The sequence below is a fragment of the Pongo pygmaeus genome, chromosome 3 (genome assembly GCF_028885625.2).
Source record: "Pongo pygmaeus isolate AG05252 chromosome 3, NHGRI_mPonPyg2-v2.0_pri, whole genome shotgun sequence".
Lineage (NCBI taxonomy): Eukaryota > Metazoa > Chordata > Mammalia > Primates > Hominidae > Pongo > Pongo pygmaeus.
Window position 1 is genome coordinate 198514544 of NC_072376.2, and position 16518 is coordinate 198531061.

At 43.9% G+C, this 16518-nt stretch overlaps 1 protein-coding gene across 1 annotated transcript; it reads left to right on the forward strand.

Moving 5' to 3' along the window:
• The first annotated feature begins 1605 nt into the window (after nucleotides 1-1605).
• Nucleotides 1606-6766, forward strand: SLC25A4 (solute carrier family 25 member 4). Its single transcript, XM_054484158.2, has 4 exons — nucleotides 1606-1880; nucleotides 3844-4330; nucleotides 4840-4980; nucleotides 6310-6766. Exons 1-4 carry the CDS (start codon nucleotides 1770-1772, stop codon nucleotides 6465-6467), a joined length of 897 nt encoding a protein of 298 aa, XP_054340133.1. The 5' UTR covers nucleotides 1606-1769; the 3' UTR covers nucleotides 6468-6766.
• The last annotated feature ends 9752 nt before the right edge of the window (nucleotides 6767-16518 follow it).

Consider the following 16518-nt stretch of genomic DNA (forward strand, 5'->3'; position numbering starts at 1 on the left):
TTAAAAGCAACTGCTCTATATTACAGGATGGGATACAGTATGCTAGTATAATTAAAAACGTTTACTGTGTGGATTATGCTGATCCATGGAAATCGGTAAGTGAAGTTTTGATAAAGTGGAGCAAGTGACGAATACACTGAACTGTAAAGTCTTTGGAGACAGGCCATGTCTACTTATACTCAATCCACAGGGCTATACTTAGTTCTTGGTACACAGTAAATACTCAACAAGAGTCTGTTGAATGAACACATACATGGTTTATCTGTTTGTCTCTTCCGAGTTCTTGACTTCTGTCTGCTCTGACCTCTGGCAACTTTGCACTAGTTTCTAGCTTTCATTCTGCTTACCTGGATTTCGGAACTCTAGCCTGCCCCACTCTTAGATAAACGCATGCCCTCTGTGGCCCTTGAACCTTAGTGACTTCTGCTATATCAAAGTCTCCAGGCCCAGGGTGACACACAGCTGCAGCTCCATAAACCTCTAACATGATGTCAGCAAACATTAAAAAAAAAAAAAAGCTTATAAAAACAATGAATAAACTTTGTTAAAGGTACAAATGAAAATTAGCAAACATGGGAAGATAATTGAGTAAAGAGTTTAAAGTTAAAAACTAATTGCAGTCAGGGGAAAGAACAGTTGTATTTGAAAACCTGTATGGTTACACGAACTGCCTAAAAAACAAGCTAAGGAAAATTAAAGCTCAGATTTATGTATTTTAAGAAATTAATTGCAGTCAATTTCCTGGGATTAAATAGCATTTCCTCAACCCCAGATGCCATTAAAAAGAGGCAAATAAAGCCAAGGACTGGATCTTCTCTGGAAGGCTGACAGCACTGACCCTCAAGAAGGCACCGGCTGACAGAACATTCTGCCCTGATACGTGCTGAAATTCCGCTGAGAGCAGAGTGGTACATTGAACACTTTAGGGGCTTACAAAAGAAGTGTCCTATGTTTTAGAGTCACAGAGTTTTGCAAAACAAGTATGAATTCACCTAGTGGCCCCATGCACCAGGTCTTTCCTGTGGGCACTGAGTGCCAGACACATCAATATGTAACAGCAGAATGAATGAATGAACGAACGATTGAATGAAAAGAAATGAGAGGCAGCAGGTTGTCAGAGTCTATGAGGCAATCACAGCATCAGGTGACCTTAGTATCTATTCGAGAGGATTGCCATTTATTCCAGGGAGCGCACGGCTCTAAAGAGGCCCATATCCAGGCAGTGAGCTCTGGTGGGGGCGCCTTCAGATGCAAGAAGGAAATCCCTGGGCTCGAAATCCCTGGGCCTGAGCGCGGCCCGTGCAGGCCGGAGGGTCAAGAACTCTCCACCGGCCGCAGCGGCCCGGTGTCTGCCCCGCCTTCGCCCCGGCCTAAGGCTGCCTGTGCTATAAATACGCGGCCCACATGCCGCGGTGACACGGTGTTCCCTGGGCTCGGCGGGACAGATAACATGAATGTGCCCTTTAAACGTCCCAAGTTGCAGGGACAGCCCCCGGCCCAGCCCCGCTCCCGGAAGCGCCTTCGCCCCCGATGCCCTCTGCAGCTGGGAGGAGGGGGCGCCCCGCACCTGCCCAACCAATGCGCGGCGCGAGCGCCGGCCGCGACCCGCCTCCTCTCGCGAGAGCCCGGCGGGGATATAAGGGCGACTGCTGGCGAGGCGGCGGCCCCCTAGCGTCGCGCAGTGTCGGGGACTGCGCGGCGGTGCCAGGCCGGGCGTGGGCGAGAGCGCGAGCGGGCTGCCTGCGGGCTGAGAGCGTCGAGCTGTCACCATGGGTGATCACGCTTGGAGCTTCCTAAAGGACTTCCTGGCCGGGGGCGTCGCCGCTGCCGTCTCCAAGACCGCGGTCGCCCCCATCGAGAGGGTCAAACTGCTGCTGCAGGTGAGGACTGCGCGGTGCAAGGGGCTGGCGCGGGCGCGGCGGGCCGGGCGGGGCGCGCGATGCGGCGCGAGCTGCAGGGCGCGGGGCGCCGCGGAAAATCTGCGCCAGGCCACAGGCCCGGGCGCCCGCCCGCCCGCGGGGGAAGAAGGTGCCCTCTGCGTAGAGACAGGTCCAGCGTCAGTCGCAGATTCCTGGTGTCGGGTGGCGTCCTGCGTTCGGGTGTCTATATATGGAAACCCACCCGGAGCCGGTTTACGTGTGCCAGATCCTGCGCCCGTGACAGCACGGGCGTGCACTCAGGCCCGGAGGCACCTAGTGATTGCCAGTATTTTTGGCACCGTCTAATGCGCACGCACCTTTACAATAAAAGCATCAAAATAATCATCACCCAAGAATTCCCTTATCGTATCTCATGCACAACGCTGTATGTAGGCTGACGCCTTCATCTTTATGTAACCTCCGTGAGAGAGTTATTCTCCATTTTACAGATGAAGCTGAGGTTTTGAAATATTAAGAAACAATTTTCGGAATAAACTCAGATCATCCTGTCTCCAAATCTTTTCCTCCCCTACCTGGTCGCTGAATGGTTTATCATCCTCTCGTGTTTTCCTCCACCTGCCCAAAAGGTCAGGGCCCCTCAAGGAGGAAGAGCCCAATTTGGGAGTCAAAATTGCTAACAACAGAACCTCCACAAATTGCTCACAACGGCAGCAAACCCTCAATAATTGATTACTTGGATTATCTGCTTGAAAACTTTGGAGCCCTAATGTTTAGTGGATTTATTCTCCTTCCTCTAGTAGAGCATCTAGTAGAGATCCTCATCTCCAGGGTGATCAGAGTGACACTGAGAAATTGTCATTTTTTGGCCATCATGTCTGTTAAATCCAAAGCCCTTTGAAGCAGGGAGTGTTACTCATTTCTGTCCCCCAGTAAGCCCCTCATACAGTTCTCAAACCTAGGGAAAGTGAAATAAATAAATGGCTAGCTTTATACAATTCAATCACCTTTTCAGTTTATTTGGGGCAACACCTTTTCCCTCAAATACCCTAATAATTGAAGCAACATTGGATTATTTTGGGTTGTTATCCAGTAACTACCATGGATAACAGTATCCATTTACACGTCCTCAGTATCCATTTGATTTCCTCATCCTTTTTTTCTAGAATGGCAGTCATTAAAAAGTCAGGTAACAACAGGTGCTGGAGAGGATGTGGAGAAATAGGAACACTTTTACACTGTTGGTGGGACTGTAAATTAGTTCAACCATTGTGGAAGTCAGTGTGGCGATTCCTCAGGGATCTAGAACTAGAAATACCATTTGACCCAGCCATCCCATTACTGGGTATATACCCAAAGGACTATACATCATGCTGCTATAAAGACACATGCACACGTATGTTTATTGCGGCACTATTCACAATAGCAAAGACTTGGAACCAACCCAAATGTCCAACAATGATAGACTGGATTAAGAAAATGTGGCACATATACACCATGGAATACTATGCAGCCATAAAAAAGGATGAGTTCGTGTCCTTTGTAGGGACATGGATGAAACTGGAAATCATCATTCTCAGTAAACTATCACAAGGACAAAAAACCAAACACCGCATGTTCTCACTCATAGATGGGAATTGAACAATGAGAACACATGGAGACAGGAAGGGGAACATCACACTCTGGGGACTGTTGTGGGGTAGGGGGAGGGGGGAGGGATAGCATTAGGAGATATACCTAATGCTAAATGACGAGTTAATGGGTGCAGCACACCAGCATGGCACATGTATACATATGTAACTAACCTGCACGTTGTGCACATGTATCCTAAAACTTAAAGTATAATAATAATTTTTAAAAAATGAAAAAAAAAAAAACTAGGAAGTGCAAACCTTCTTTTTTCTCCTGTCCTCTTCCCTTCTCTCTGCCCTGCGTGTCCTCTGTCACCCACCCTCCGCTCCACCAGGTCCAGCATGCCAGCAAACAGATCAGTGCTGAGAAGCAGTACAAAGGGATCATTGATTGTGTGGTGAGAATCCCTAAGGAGCAGGGCTTCCTCTCCTTCTGGAGGGGTAACCTGGCCAACGTGATCCGTTACTTCCCCACCCAAGCTCTCAACTTCGCCTTCAAGGACAAGTACAAGCAGCTCTTCTTAGGGGGTGTGGATCGGCATAAGCAGTTCTGGCGCTACTTTGCTGGTAACCTGGCGTCCGGTGGGGCCGCTGGGGCCACCTCCCTTTGCTTTGTCTACCCGCTGGACTTTGCTAGGACCAGGTTGGCTGCCGACGTGGGCAAGGGCGCCGCCCAGCGTGAGTTCCATGGTCTGGGTGACTGTATCATCAAGATCTTCAAGTCTGATGGCCTGAGGGGGCTCTACCAGGGTTTCAACGTCTCTGTCCAAGGCATCATTATCTATAGAGCTGCCTACTTCGGAGTCTATGATACTGCCAAGGGTGAGAGAGGGGTATCGGGGAGAAGGAGGGTGGTGTGAAAAGAGGATCCTGCAGGATCTGTAACTCACAAAGGATTGGATATTTATTGATCTTGTTTTTTTCTAGTCTCTGGGATAATTGAGGCTTCTGAATGAGGAGGTGGTGTGCATAAATTAATAGCTAAAGCATTCTTTGTGTCCTCTACTGAAATAAACTCTGGCCTTTAGTTATTCAGAGAGGAGGAAGGGGGAGCCTGTCTCCCTCTAGACACAGCCATAGCAGTTACTGAGTTTAACTTGAAGCCACTTCCAATGCCCTGCATACAAGCTGAGCACTGGCCCTCCGGGGTCTGGAGAGGGCAGCAGCCACCTTTGCTGTCTGCCTGGTCATATGTGAAGCACCTGCACAGGGGCAGGTTCCCCGCAAGGTCAGAGTGTGGAGCTGGAGGTGCGGTGGCCTCTCTCCCTCTACCTGCTTTCTGCTGAGGACAGTCACTTCATAGCCATTCGGCTTCTTGGCTCTGTCCACAGGGATGCTGCCTGACCCCAAGAACGTGCACATTTTTGTGAGCTGGATGATTGCCCAGAGTGTGACGGCAGTCGCAGGGCTGGTGTCCTACCCCTTTGACACTGTTCGTCGTAGGATGATGATGCAGTCCGGCCGGAAAGGGGGTAAGCTTGTGCTCTGCTCATCTAAACTTGCTTGTTTTTGCCCGAGGAGAATGTTTTACAGAGCTCCTTTCAATCTTCCTTACTGGCAATTAATTTTCAAAAGTATTTGATAAGAACTTAGGGAAAAAAGATTGTATTAATTCTCCCTAACATTCTCAACTATCCTATTAGGGAAAAGTATTTTCCATTTTATTAAAGAGATGATAAGAACATGAATAGTAAGATATTTAGATGTGAATTTAACTAGGCATCTAGCATTATAGAGACCCTAGGCACTCTTCCTTTAGAGCCTGGGTGCAAAAGCTAGGGAAAAGAAGTAGTCAGCTACTTCTTACAAAGACCTCTTGCTTCCCTCCTAGTTACAGATGTTAGTGGGATGGGGTGTTTAGCTGGGTAGAGATGGCCTGAAGCAATCTGTTGTGCCAGAAAAAGTTTTGGCTTCCATAAAAAATGATGAGTTCATGTCCTTTATAGGGACATGGATGAAATTGGAAATCATCATTCTCAGTAAACTATCACAAGGACAAAAAACCAAACACCGCATGTTCTCACTCATAGATGGGAATTGAACAATGAGAACACATGGAGACAGGAAGGGGAACATCACACTCTGGGGACTGTTGCGGGGTGGGGGGAGGGGGCAGGGATAGCATTAGGAGTTATACCTAATGCTAAATGATGAGTTAATGGGTGCAGCACACCAGCATGGCACATGTATACATATGTAACTAACCTGCACATTGTGCACATGTACCCTAAAACTTAAAGTATAATAATAATAAAAAATAAATAAATAAATAAAAGATAAACAAAAACAAACAAAAAACAACAAAAAAAGAAAAAAAGTTTTGGCTTCTATAGGTTGAACCATATGAAATTGCCACTTTAAAAGTCAAAAACAGTCCAATGTTAGCAGTTGCGTATGTTTCAACTAATGGTTACAGCCTTTTATTTTAACTGCATAACTTGTGCTGGGTCGTCTGAGGCTAGGCCTCAGTTTGGTCCTCCATAAAAAAAGGTAACCGCATAGCATAATACTCCTGCTCCACTGCGCCCTTCTTGTTTCGCAGTTGGGCAGTCTATGAATTCCTTGGTTAATTGCTCCAGTTCTTCACTGACCTTGAGCTAATGGAGTAGGAATGACAGGAGACCCAGCCTGCCAGTTAAGCAAGGAAGGAGATGTCCAGTGGAATGTTGCATGGAGCTGGGACTCCATGCCCAGATGACCCTGATTTTATAAAACTGGTAACAGTGTGTACAGATATGTTTCAGAGGAAAAGTCTCTTTCCTCCAGCATTACGGAGCCCTCACCAGCATTTGTTTCCACAGCCGATATTATGTACACGGGGACAGTTGACTGCTGGAGGAAGATTGCAAAAGATGAAGGAGCCAAGGCCTTCTTCAAAGGTGCCTGGTCCAATGTGCTGAGAGGCATGGGCGGTGCTTTTGTATTGGTGTTGTATGATGAGATCAAAAAATATGTCTAATGTAATTAAAACACAAGTTCACAGATTTACAGTGAACTTGATCCACAAGTTCACAGATCCATTGTGTGGTTTAATAGACTATTCCTAGGGGAAGTAAAAAGATCTGGGATAAACCAGACTGAAAGGAATACCTCAGAAAAGATGCTTCATTGAGTGTTCATTAAACCACACATGTATTTTGTATTTCTTTTACATTTAAATTCCCACAGCAAATAGAAAATAATTTATCATACTCGTACAATTAACTGAAGAATTGATAATAACTGAATGTGAAACATCAATAAAGACCACTTAATGCACGCTTTCTATTTTATTGAACTCTTATTAACTGTAAAATGCATTTTTAAAAGATCAAAAATGCATATTTTCTAGCATGATTCATGTATCAGTCAGTGGCCAAGCTTCTAAATGCCAGATGTTATATTGAGTATGTATTATATGAGAACGTACAATGCTTAAATTCCGGTTTTCAAACTTAGGCAGGTCATATTCTATCTTATCCAGTGTTACTGTAGGCTAGAAAATGATAATGGCTTTCATAATCCTGCCTTGTCTTAGGCACTTTCCTGCAGTCTTTAGAAATTCTGAGATTCTGCTAAAAGTTTTAAATCACAATCACAATCTGGAGAATTTTCCATGATTAGGAAATTCTCTGTTTTCATCCCTTTAGATAACTGACACGTAGAATTTTATGATAAGTAGAGAGTATTCATTGAAAATCAAGGCCAGGTGCAGTGGCTCACACCTGTCATCCCAGCACTTTGGGAGGCAGAGGTGGGCGTATCACTTCAGGCCAGGAGTTTGAGACCAGCCTGGCCAACCCGGTGAAACCCCATCTCTAATAAAAATACAAAAAATTAGCTGGGTGTGGTGGCGCACACCTGTAATCCCAACTACTCGGGAGGCTGAGGCATCAGAATCACTTGAACCCGAGAGGCAGAGGTTGCAGTGAGCTGAGATGGCACGCCACCACATCCATCCTAAGTGACAGGGCAAGACCCTGTCTCAAAAAAAAAAAAAAGAAAAAGAAAATCAGTTGTCTTAGTTCAAGCCACTATAACAAAGTACTGTAGACTGATGGCTTATAAGCAACAGAAACTTATTTCTCAGTTCTGTAGGCTGGAGGTCCAAGATCAAGGTGACACTGTGGTCAGGTTCTGATGAGGGCCCTCTTCTGGATTGTAAGCTACTGACTTCTTGTATCCTTACATGGCAGAAATAGCGACAGAGCGCTCTGTAGTCCCTTTTATAAACTCACTAATCCCATTCATGAGGGCTCTAGCCTCATGACCCAATTACCTCCCAAATGCCCCTCCTCCAAACACCACCACTTTGGGGGTTCAGATTTCAACGGATGAATTTTGAAGGGACGCAAACATTCAGTCCATAGCATCAGTTATCAAGCTAGTATTTAATACCTCTTAGGCCCCGTGGAAGGGAAAATAGATAGGAACTTTCCCTGAAAGATGCTTAAGTTGGGGAGAAAAGGTGAAATGCCATTGTTAGATAATTTGTTTAAGACAATACATCTTGCTTGAGAAGGAATAGAAGGGAAATGAAATGGGGGGAGGGAGTGGTAGGAGATGGAGACTTTGAAAGAAAATAACCAGAATTAGAAACATGGGTATAGAAAGCATCCTCCAGTACTTCTGTAACAATTTATCAAGACCTACAGGAAGTCAGTTTTGGATTTGCCCCTCCGAGATTTGTGAGCCAGAGGAAAATACTTAGAATATCAGGTTGGAAAGTTCACACTTTTGGACCAGGAAAAGACCAAGCAGTTGCTATAGTCTCCTGGATTGTGACTAATCTGGAGGAAGCAAGTCCCTGTATCCTTGGCAAAGCTTGAAAGGCAGGCAAATGTCTTCTCTGTGTTTTCTAACAGGTGGTTGGGTGGTGGGGGTTGGTCTCTGTACCTCCTGTTCTTTACCTTGCTTACCAAGCCCTTCCACCGACTCACTCCTGCCTCCCCAGCTAAAAATTGGCTGTGTTGCTTTTACCACAGTTACCAAAGTCTGAGTTTTATAAAATCCAGGATCACATCTGACCTCATCTGGTAGATATCTAGGCCAATAAAGTCTAAAGGGCTAAAAAGAAGGTACCTCTCCATCCTTATGCTCGAGGCCAGGTAGCACATGTGCAGTTAAGAGGCCTCCTGGATCTATTGTCCTCCTGTTGCTTTTCATTCTAAGTGATCCAAATTATATTGCTGATAGGGAATAAAAGCAGGGCAGGCTAGTAGTAGGCAAGTACTTTGATGGAGTGTATCTCAAAGCAGGGCCCAAGTTTAGGAGGAGGAAGACCTGACAGAAAGAACAGTGCGTCCTCCCAACCCAACCAAGAAGTGTAATTGTGTTCTGTCTTTAACCCTGGCATGGAATGGGGAGGGAAGAGGCTTGGACATTTATTACATAGTGCACATTATCTACATTCTGCATGTGACCCAGATGTCAGCCCTCCCGCTTCCTGCTAAGGTTACCTCGAATGCACGTTGCCCCAGGCCCTGCTGAGCTAGTTCCTCACCGCAGCTACTTAACTCACCATGAATTCCTAGAACCCTCAGCCTCTAACAGAGTGCTGGGATCTGGCGGGAGAACAGGCAGTACTTCCCTCACTAACCTACCCTCACGCCATACCATCATTGTGCAGAGCTGCGTCATGCTGGAAGGTCTGGTTTACCTAAAAGTGACAACTTGGAATTGAGCGTCCGACTCTCGGGTACCCGCCCCAGGCATTTCTCATCAGCCCCATTTCCCACACAGCTCTCTCCTAGGCGCAGCCCTCCTTCACCACCACCACCCCCACCCCAATCATCTTTAGGTATTTTCTCCCCTAAAGCCTCACCTGTTGGCATCTTACATCTTTTTAAGACCTTATTTTGTATTTTAAATGTATGAGAAAAATTGTGGAGGATGATACAAGACGAGTGAGTCCATAATGGTAATAATTGGACACTAAAAACAGTGAAAACTTGTCTCAAGGATTGGTGTTGAAATCTCAATTAACTGGGCGACTGCTCCCGTTCCATTTTATTCTGTAAAATATGTGGCATCCTTTGTGTTGAGGCGGCATTTACCAAATACCCCCAAGGTGCAAGGCTGCAAGAGAATCAAGCGCTGCAAGGAGAGCTTATCATCCACACCTGGTACAGTGCCCAGGACAGAGAAGGTGTTTAGCAAGTTTCTGTTGAATGTAAGAATGAGCGAGAAGGGAAAGTGCATCTAAAAAGCACAGGGAACCTACAAAACATTTGGGAAAGGGTTTCATCAGTTCGGGTGAAATCTTGAACATGCAAAGCACCGTGGGGGTGGCCGGACAGGCTTGTTGGAGTCGTATAATGCAATTAATAAAAACTTACGGCTGCCTTAAATGCAAATTTCAAGCCCTTAAATAAAATTTAACAAAGTCTACCGTGTCATAAATTCTTTGCTTTTCTGCTCCTCCTGAATATCAGAGATTTTATCAATCCATAATAAACTACAGTTGATCTCATTCACAGATTACATATCTGTAAACTGGCTTCACTGCCAAACATTATTTGTAACCACTTTAAGGTCCTTGGACACACACAGAGCAATGACAGACGCAAGTTGTCTGACACACGTCCCTAGCTGCAGTGGAACAAGGTGACACTTACCCTGCCTTTTCATTTTGGCCTCATCCTGTAAACAAGCATCCTGTTCATGTATTTACTTCGTGCTACAGTAATTCTGCTGTTTAAAAAGGCCCCACTTTGTGCAGTGGACAATGCAGTTTATCCAAGGCACAATCATTGCCAATTAACATGGCCCCCCCAAGCAGAGTGCTATTCCTCAGCACAGGAGGGCTAAGACATGCCTTGTGGAAAATACATGTGTCACATCAGCTGTCTTCAGGCCTGGGCCATGAGCTCAGTGTTAATGATCAGCAAATATATATTAAATAAGGTGTCTTTAAGTATAAACACATAAAACAAGGTTACGTATGATTTTTGTGACCAGCGGCGCATGGGAACCTAAACTTGTATTTCCCCTTGGCAAAATGTTTCAGTGTTTGCCTCAACTTTGTAATATATAACTTCCGTGAATAATGGGAATCAGCTGTCTTACCATTTTTGAAGTCATAAACGTTATAGAAAGATCAGCCAGGCATGGTGACTCGCCCGTAATCCCAGCACTCTGGGAGGCTGAGGTGGGAGGTTCACTTGAGCCCAGAAGCTCAAGACCAGCCTGGGCAACATAAGGAGAACTTGTCTCTACAAAAAATAAAAAATTAGGTGGGTGTGGTGATACACGCCTGTAGTCTTAGCTACTCAGGAGGCTGAGGAGGGAGGGTGCAGTGAGCTATGATTGTACCACTGATTTCCAGCCTGGGTTACAGGGTGAGATCTGTCCCTAAACAACAACAACGACAAAATACCTATAACATGTCTCACATAAAACATCTTGTATGTAATTTTTTTGTGTTCTACATAGTCATTTTAATTTTCATAGCCCTTTAAGATTAGATGAGTTTAGTTTTGCCATTTTTGCAGTCACTGATGAATCACACATACTGAGTGACACCCATGTATGGCTTCCCGTCAGCCTGAATGCCGTAACCAATGCAAAAGCTTCATATGGTCCTTGCTCTCAGGGGCTTTCTTTTAACTTATTAGGGAAGTAAAGCAAACTAAAAATATGTGAGACGTGACTTAAGTAACAAACCACATAACATATAATCTTAAGTCAGTGTTTCATCAGCTTTTTCTAGCTAAAAGCTTATTTTAGTAATGCAAAAGTGATGTGATAAAGGCATGGATTAGAGTGATGGCAGTGAAAATGAGTAACGTGTTTTGAAGAACAGACAGGACATGATACAGACATCGAAGAAAAATGTTAATCAGGCTGGGTGCGATGGCTCACACTGTAATCCCAACACTTTGGGAGGCCGAGGCAGGCGGATCACAAGGTCAGGAGATCAAGACCATCCTGGCCAACACGGTGAAACCCCGTCTCTACTAAAAATACAAAAATTAGCTGGGCGTGGTGGCTCTACTAAAAATACAAAAATTAGCTGGGGGTGGCTCAGCAACTCAGGAGGCTGAGGCAGGAGAATCGCTTGAACCTGGGAGGCGGAGGTTGCAGTGAGCTGAGATCGCACCACTGCACTCCAGCCTGGCGACAGAGCAAGACTCCGTCTAAAGCAAAAAAAAAGTGTTAATCAGTGAGAGTGCCAAGGTTTTATGCCTTCGTGTTTGAAGGAAAAATAACAATATGTTCATTGCAACTGAAGTCAAAAGGCAGCACTTGGGAAAAACAATTTTCATTCTTGATCCCTAATCCAAAAATCTGAAAACCAAAATGGTCTAAAATCCAAAACTTTTTGAGCACTGACATAGTGCCACAGGTAGAAAATTCCACACTTGACCTTGTGATGGGTCAGTCAAAACTTTATTTCATGCATGCAATTATTAAAAATACTGTGTTAATTACCTTCAGGCTATGTGTATACTGTGTATATGAAACATAAATTAATTCCATGTTTAGACTTGGGTCCCATCCCCAAGGCATCTCATTATGTATATGCACATATTCCAAATTCCGAAAATATCGAAAATCCAAAACGCTTCTGTCTCAAAAAAAAAAAAAAAGAAAAGAGGAAAGTTTATAGTGCTAAATGCCTTCATCGAGAAGTTAGATCTCAAATTAACAATCTAACTTTGCATCTAAATGATCTAGGGGAAAAAAAAGAAAACAATCCCAAAGCTAGCAGGAGAAAATAATAACTAAAATTAGAGAAGCACTAAATAATAACTAAAATTAGAGAAGCACTAAATAATAACTAAAATTAGAGAATGAAATTGAGACAAAAACCCATACAAAAGCCAGGTACGGTGGCTCCCACCTGTAATCCCAGCACTTTGGGAGGCCAACACTGGCAAATCACTTGAGGCCAGAAGTTTGAGACTAGCATGGCCAACATGGCGAAAACCCATCTCTACTAAAATACAAAAATCATCCTGGCATGGTGGCGTGCACCTGTAGTCCCAGCTACTTGGGAGGCTGAGGAGGGAGGATTGCTTGAGCCTGGGAGGCAGAAGTTGCAGTGAGACGAGATCACGCCATTGCACTCCAGCCTGGGGGACAGAGCGAGACCCTGTCTCAAAAAACAAAACAAAACAAAACCCATACAAAAGATCAGTGAAACCAAGAGTTCTTTGAAAAAAATAAACAAGATTAATAGACTGCTAGCTAGATTAACAAAGAAGAAAGATCCAAATAAGTGTAATCAGAAATGACAAAGATGACGTTACAACTCATCTCACGGAAATACAAAAGATCCTCAGGGAATACTATGAGCAACTATGCACACAAAATATAAAATCTAGAGGAAATGGATACATTCTTGGAAACACACAATCTCCCAAGACTGAATCAGGGAGAGGCTGAAACCTTGAATAGACCAATATCAAGCTCTGAAATAGAATCCGTTACCAAAAATAAAAATTCAAAAAAAGCCCTGCAAAAGATGGATTCACAGCCAAATTCTACTAGACATACAAAAAAGAACTAGTACTAATCCTGCTGAAATTATTCCAAAAAAAAAATCAAGGAGGAAGCGATCCTCTCCAACTCATTCTATGAAGCCAGCATCAGCCTGATACCAAAATCTGGCAGAGATACAACCAAAAAAGGAATCTTCAGGCCAATATCCCTGATAAGCACAGATGCAAACATTCTCAACAAAATACTAGCAAACTGAATCCAATAGCACATCAAAAAGTTAATTCACCAGGATAAAGCAGGCTTTATTCCTAGGATGCAAGGCTGGTTCAACATATGTAAATCAATAAATGTGATTTACGACATAAACAGAATTAAAAGGAAAAACCATATGATCATCTCAATAGACACAGGAGAAGCTTTTGGTAAAATCCAACATCCCTTCATGATTAAAAAAACCCTCAATAGACTAGGCATCGAAGGAACATACATCAAAATAATAAGAACCCTCAATGATGAACCCACGGCTAACATCATACTGAACAAGCAAAAGCTGGAAGCATTCCCCTTGAGAACTGAAAGAAGACAAGGATGCCTGCCCTCACCACTCCTATTCAACAGAATATTAGAAGTCCTGGCCGGAGAAATAAAAGGCATCCAACAGGAAAATCAAACTCTCTCTCTCTATTTTATTTTTATTTTTATTTTATTTTTTAAACGTAGTCTTGCTCTGTTGCCCAGGCTGCTGGAGTGCAGTAGCGCTATCTTGGTTCACTGCAACCTTTGCCTCCCAGGTTCAACTGATTCTCCTGCCTCAGCCTCCCAAGTAGCTGGGACAACAGGCGCGTGCCACCATGCCAGGCTAGTTTTTTGTATTTTTAGTAGAGACAGGGTTTCACTGTGTTAGCCAGGATGGTCTTGATCTCCTGAACTCAGGATCTGCCTGCCTCAGCCTCCCAAAGTGCTGGGATTACAGGCATGAGCCACCGTGCCTGGCCAAACTATCTCTCTTTACTGACAATATGATTCTATACCTAGAAAACCCTAATGACTTTGCCAAAAGGCTACTAGAACTGATGAACAATTTTAATAAGATTTCAAGATACAAAATCTACGTACAAATATAAAAATCAGTAACATTTCTATACACCAGTAACATCCGGGCTGACAGGCAAATCAAGAACACAATCCCATTTATTATAGCCACAAAGAAAATGAAATACTTAGGAATACAGCTAACCAAAGAGGTGAAAGATCTCTAGAAGGAGAACTATGAAACACTGCTGAAGGAAATCAGACATGACAAAACCAAATGAAAAATGTTCCATGCTCATGGATTGAAAGATGTTAAAATGGCCATGCTGCCCAAAGGAATTTACAGACCCAACACTACTTCTATCAAACTACCAACATCATTCTTCATGGAATTAGAAAAAAAAAAACCATTCTAAAATTCATATGGAACCAAAAAAGAGTGAATATTAATAGCCAAAGCAATTCTAAGTAAAAAGAACAAAGCTGGAGGCATCACACTGGCTATAGTAGCCAAAATAGGATGGTACTGGTACAAAAACAGAGTAGAATAGAATGGAACAGAAGAGAAAACTCAGAAATAAAGCTTCACACCTACAACCATCTCATCTTCGACAAGGCTGTCACCAACAAGCAGTGGGAAAAGGATTCCCTATTAAGTAAATGGTGCTGGGATGACTGGCTGGCCATATGCAGAAGATTGAAACCAGACCCATACCTTTCACCATGTACAAAAATTAACTCAAGATGGATTCAATATTTAAATGTATGACCTCAAACTATAAAAATCCCCGAAGAGGCCAGGCGCAGTGGCTCACACCTGTAATCCCAGCACTTGGAAGGCTGAGGTGGGTGGATCACTCGAGGTCAGGAATTCAAGACCAGCCTGGCCAACATGGTGAAACTCTACTGAAAATATAAAAATCAGCCGGGTGTGGTGGTGCCCTACTCAGGAGGCTGAGGCAGGAGAATCGCTTGAACCAGGGAGGCAGAGGTTGCAGTGAGCCACTGCACTCTAGCCTAGGTGACAGAGCCAGACTCTGTCTCAAGGGAAAAAAAAAAAATCCTAGAGAAAAACCTAGCAAATACCCCTCTAAACATCGGCTTTGGCAATGAATTTTTGGCTAAGTCCTCAAAAGCAACTGCAACAAAACAAAAATTCACATGTGTGACCTCACTATACTAAAGAGCTTCTGCACAGCACAAGCAACTATCAACAGAGTAAACTTACAGAATGGGAGAAAATATTCACAAACTATGCTTCTGACAAAGGACTAATATCCAGAATCTATAAGGAACTTAAATCAACAAGCAAAAAATAATACCATTAAAAAATAGGCAAAATCAGCCAGGTGTGGTGGCTCCAGCCTATAATCCCAGCACTTTGGGAGGCCAAGGCGGGCAGATCACAAGGCCAGGAGATCAAGACCATCCTGGCCAACATGGTGAAACCCCATCTCTACTAAAAATATAAAAATTAGCTGGGAGTGGTGGTGCATGCCTGTAGTCCCAGCTACTCAGGAGGCTGTGGCAGGAGAATCGCTTGAACCCAGAAGTGGAGGGTGCAGTGAGCCAAGATCACACCACTGCACTCCAGACTGGGCAACAGAGCAAAACTCCATCTCAAAAAAAAAAAAAAAAAAAAAAAGGCAAAATGTTCAGACACAGTGGCTCGTACCTGTAATCCCAGCACTTTGGGAGGCCAAGGCAGGCAGATCACTTGAGGTCAGGAGTTTGAGACCAGCCTGGCCAACATGGTGAAACCCCATCTCTACTAAAAATACAAAAATTAGCTGGGCATGGTGGTGCAGACCTGTAGTCCCAGCTACTTGGGAGGCTGAAGGAGATGAATTGCTTGAACCCGAGAGGTGGAGGTTGCAGTGAGCCGAGATCGCACCACTGCACTCCAGTGCAGAGCACTGGGCCACAGAGCAAGACTCCGTCTTAAAAAAAAAAAAAAATGGGCAAAGGAGATGAACAGATACTTCTCAAAAGACATATAAGTGGCCAAGAAACATGAAAAAATGTTTATTATCACTATTAGAGAAATGCAAATCAAAACCACAATGAGATAATATCTCACAGCAGTCAGAATGGCTATTATAAAAAGTCAAGAAACAACAGATGCTGAAGAGGCTGTGGAGAAAAGGGAATGCTTATACCTGTTGATGGGAACGTAAATTAGTTCAGCCACTGCGGAAAGCAGTTTGGAGATTCCTCAAAAAACTTAAGACAGAGCTACCATTTGACCCAGCAATCCCATTATCAGATATATACCCAACGGAAAATAGAGCCTTATTCCAAAAAGACACACGCAACTGTATGTTCATCTCCATGCTATTCACAATAGCAAAGACATGGAATCAACCTAGGTGCCCTTCAGTGGTAGACTGGATAAAGCAAATGTGGTACATGTGCACCAAGAAATATGACACAGCCATAAGAAAAATGAAATCATGTCCTTTGCAGCAACATGGGTGGAGTTGGAGGCCATGGTCCTAAGCAAATTAACACAGAAACGGAAAATAAAATACTGCATATTCTCATTTATAAGT

Excerpts from the sequence above, each read along its gene's own strand:
- SLC25A4 (XM_054484158.2), top strand. The coding sequence starts at position 1,770 with ATGGGTGATCACGCTTGGAGCTTCCTAAAGGACTTCCTGGCCGGGGGC. Across the intron at positions 4,331-4,839 it reads AGTCTATGATACTGCCAAGG|GGATGCTGCCTGACCCCAAG; the intron begins GTGAGAGAGGGG and ends CTCTGTCCACAG. Across the intron at positions 4,981-6,309 it reads GCAGTCCGGCCGGAAAGGGG|CCGATATTATGTACACGGGG; the intron begins GTAAGCTTGTGC and ends TTGTTTCCACAG.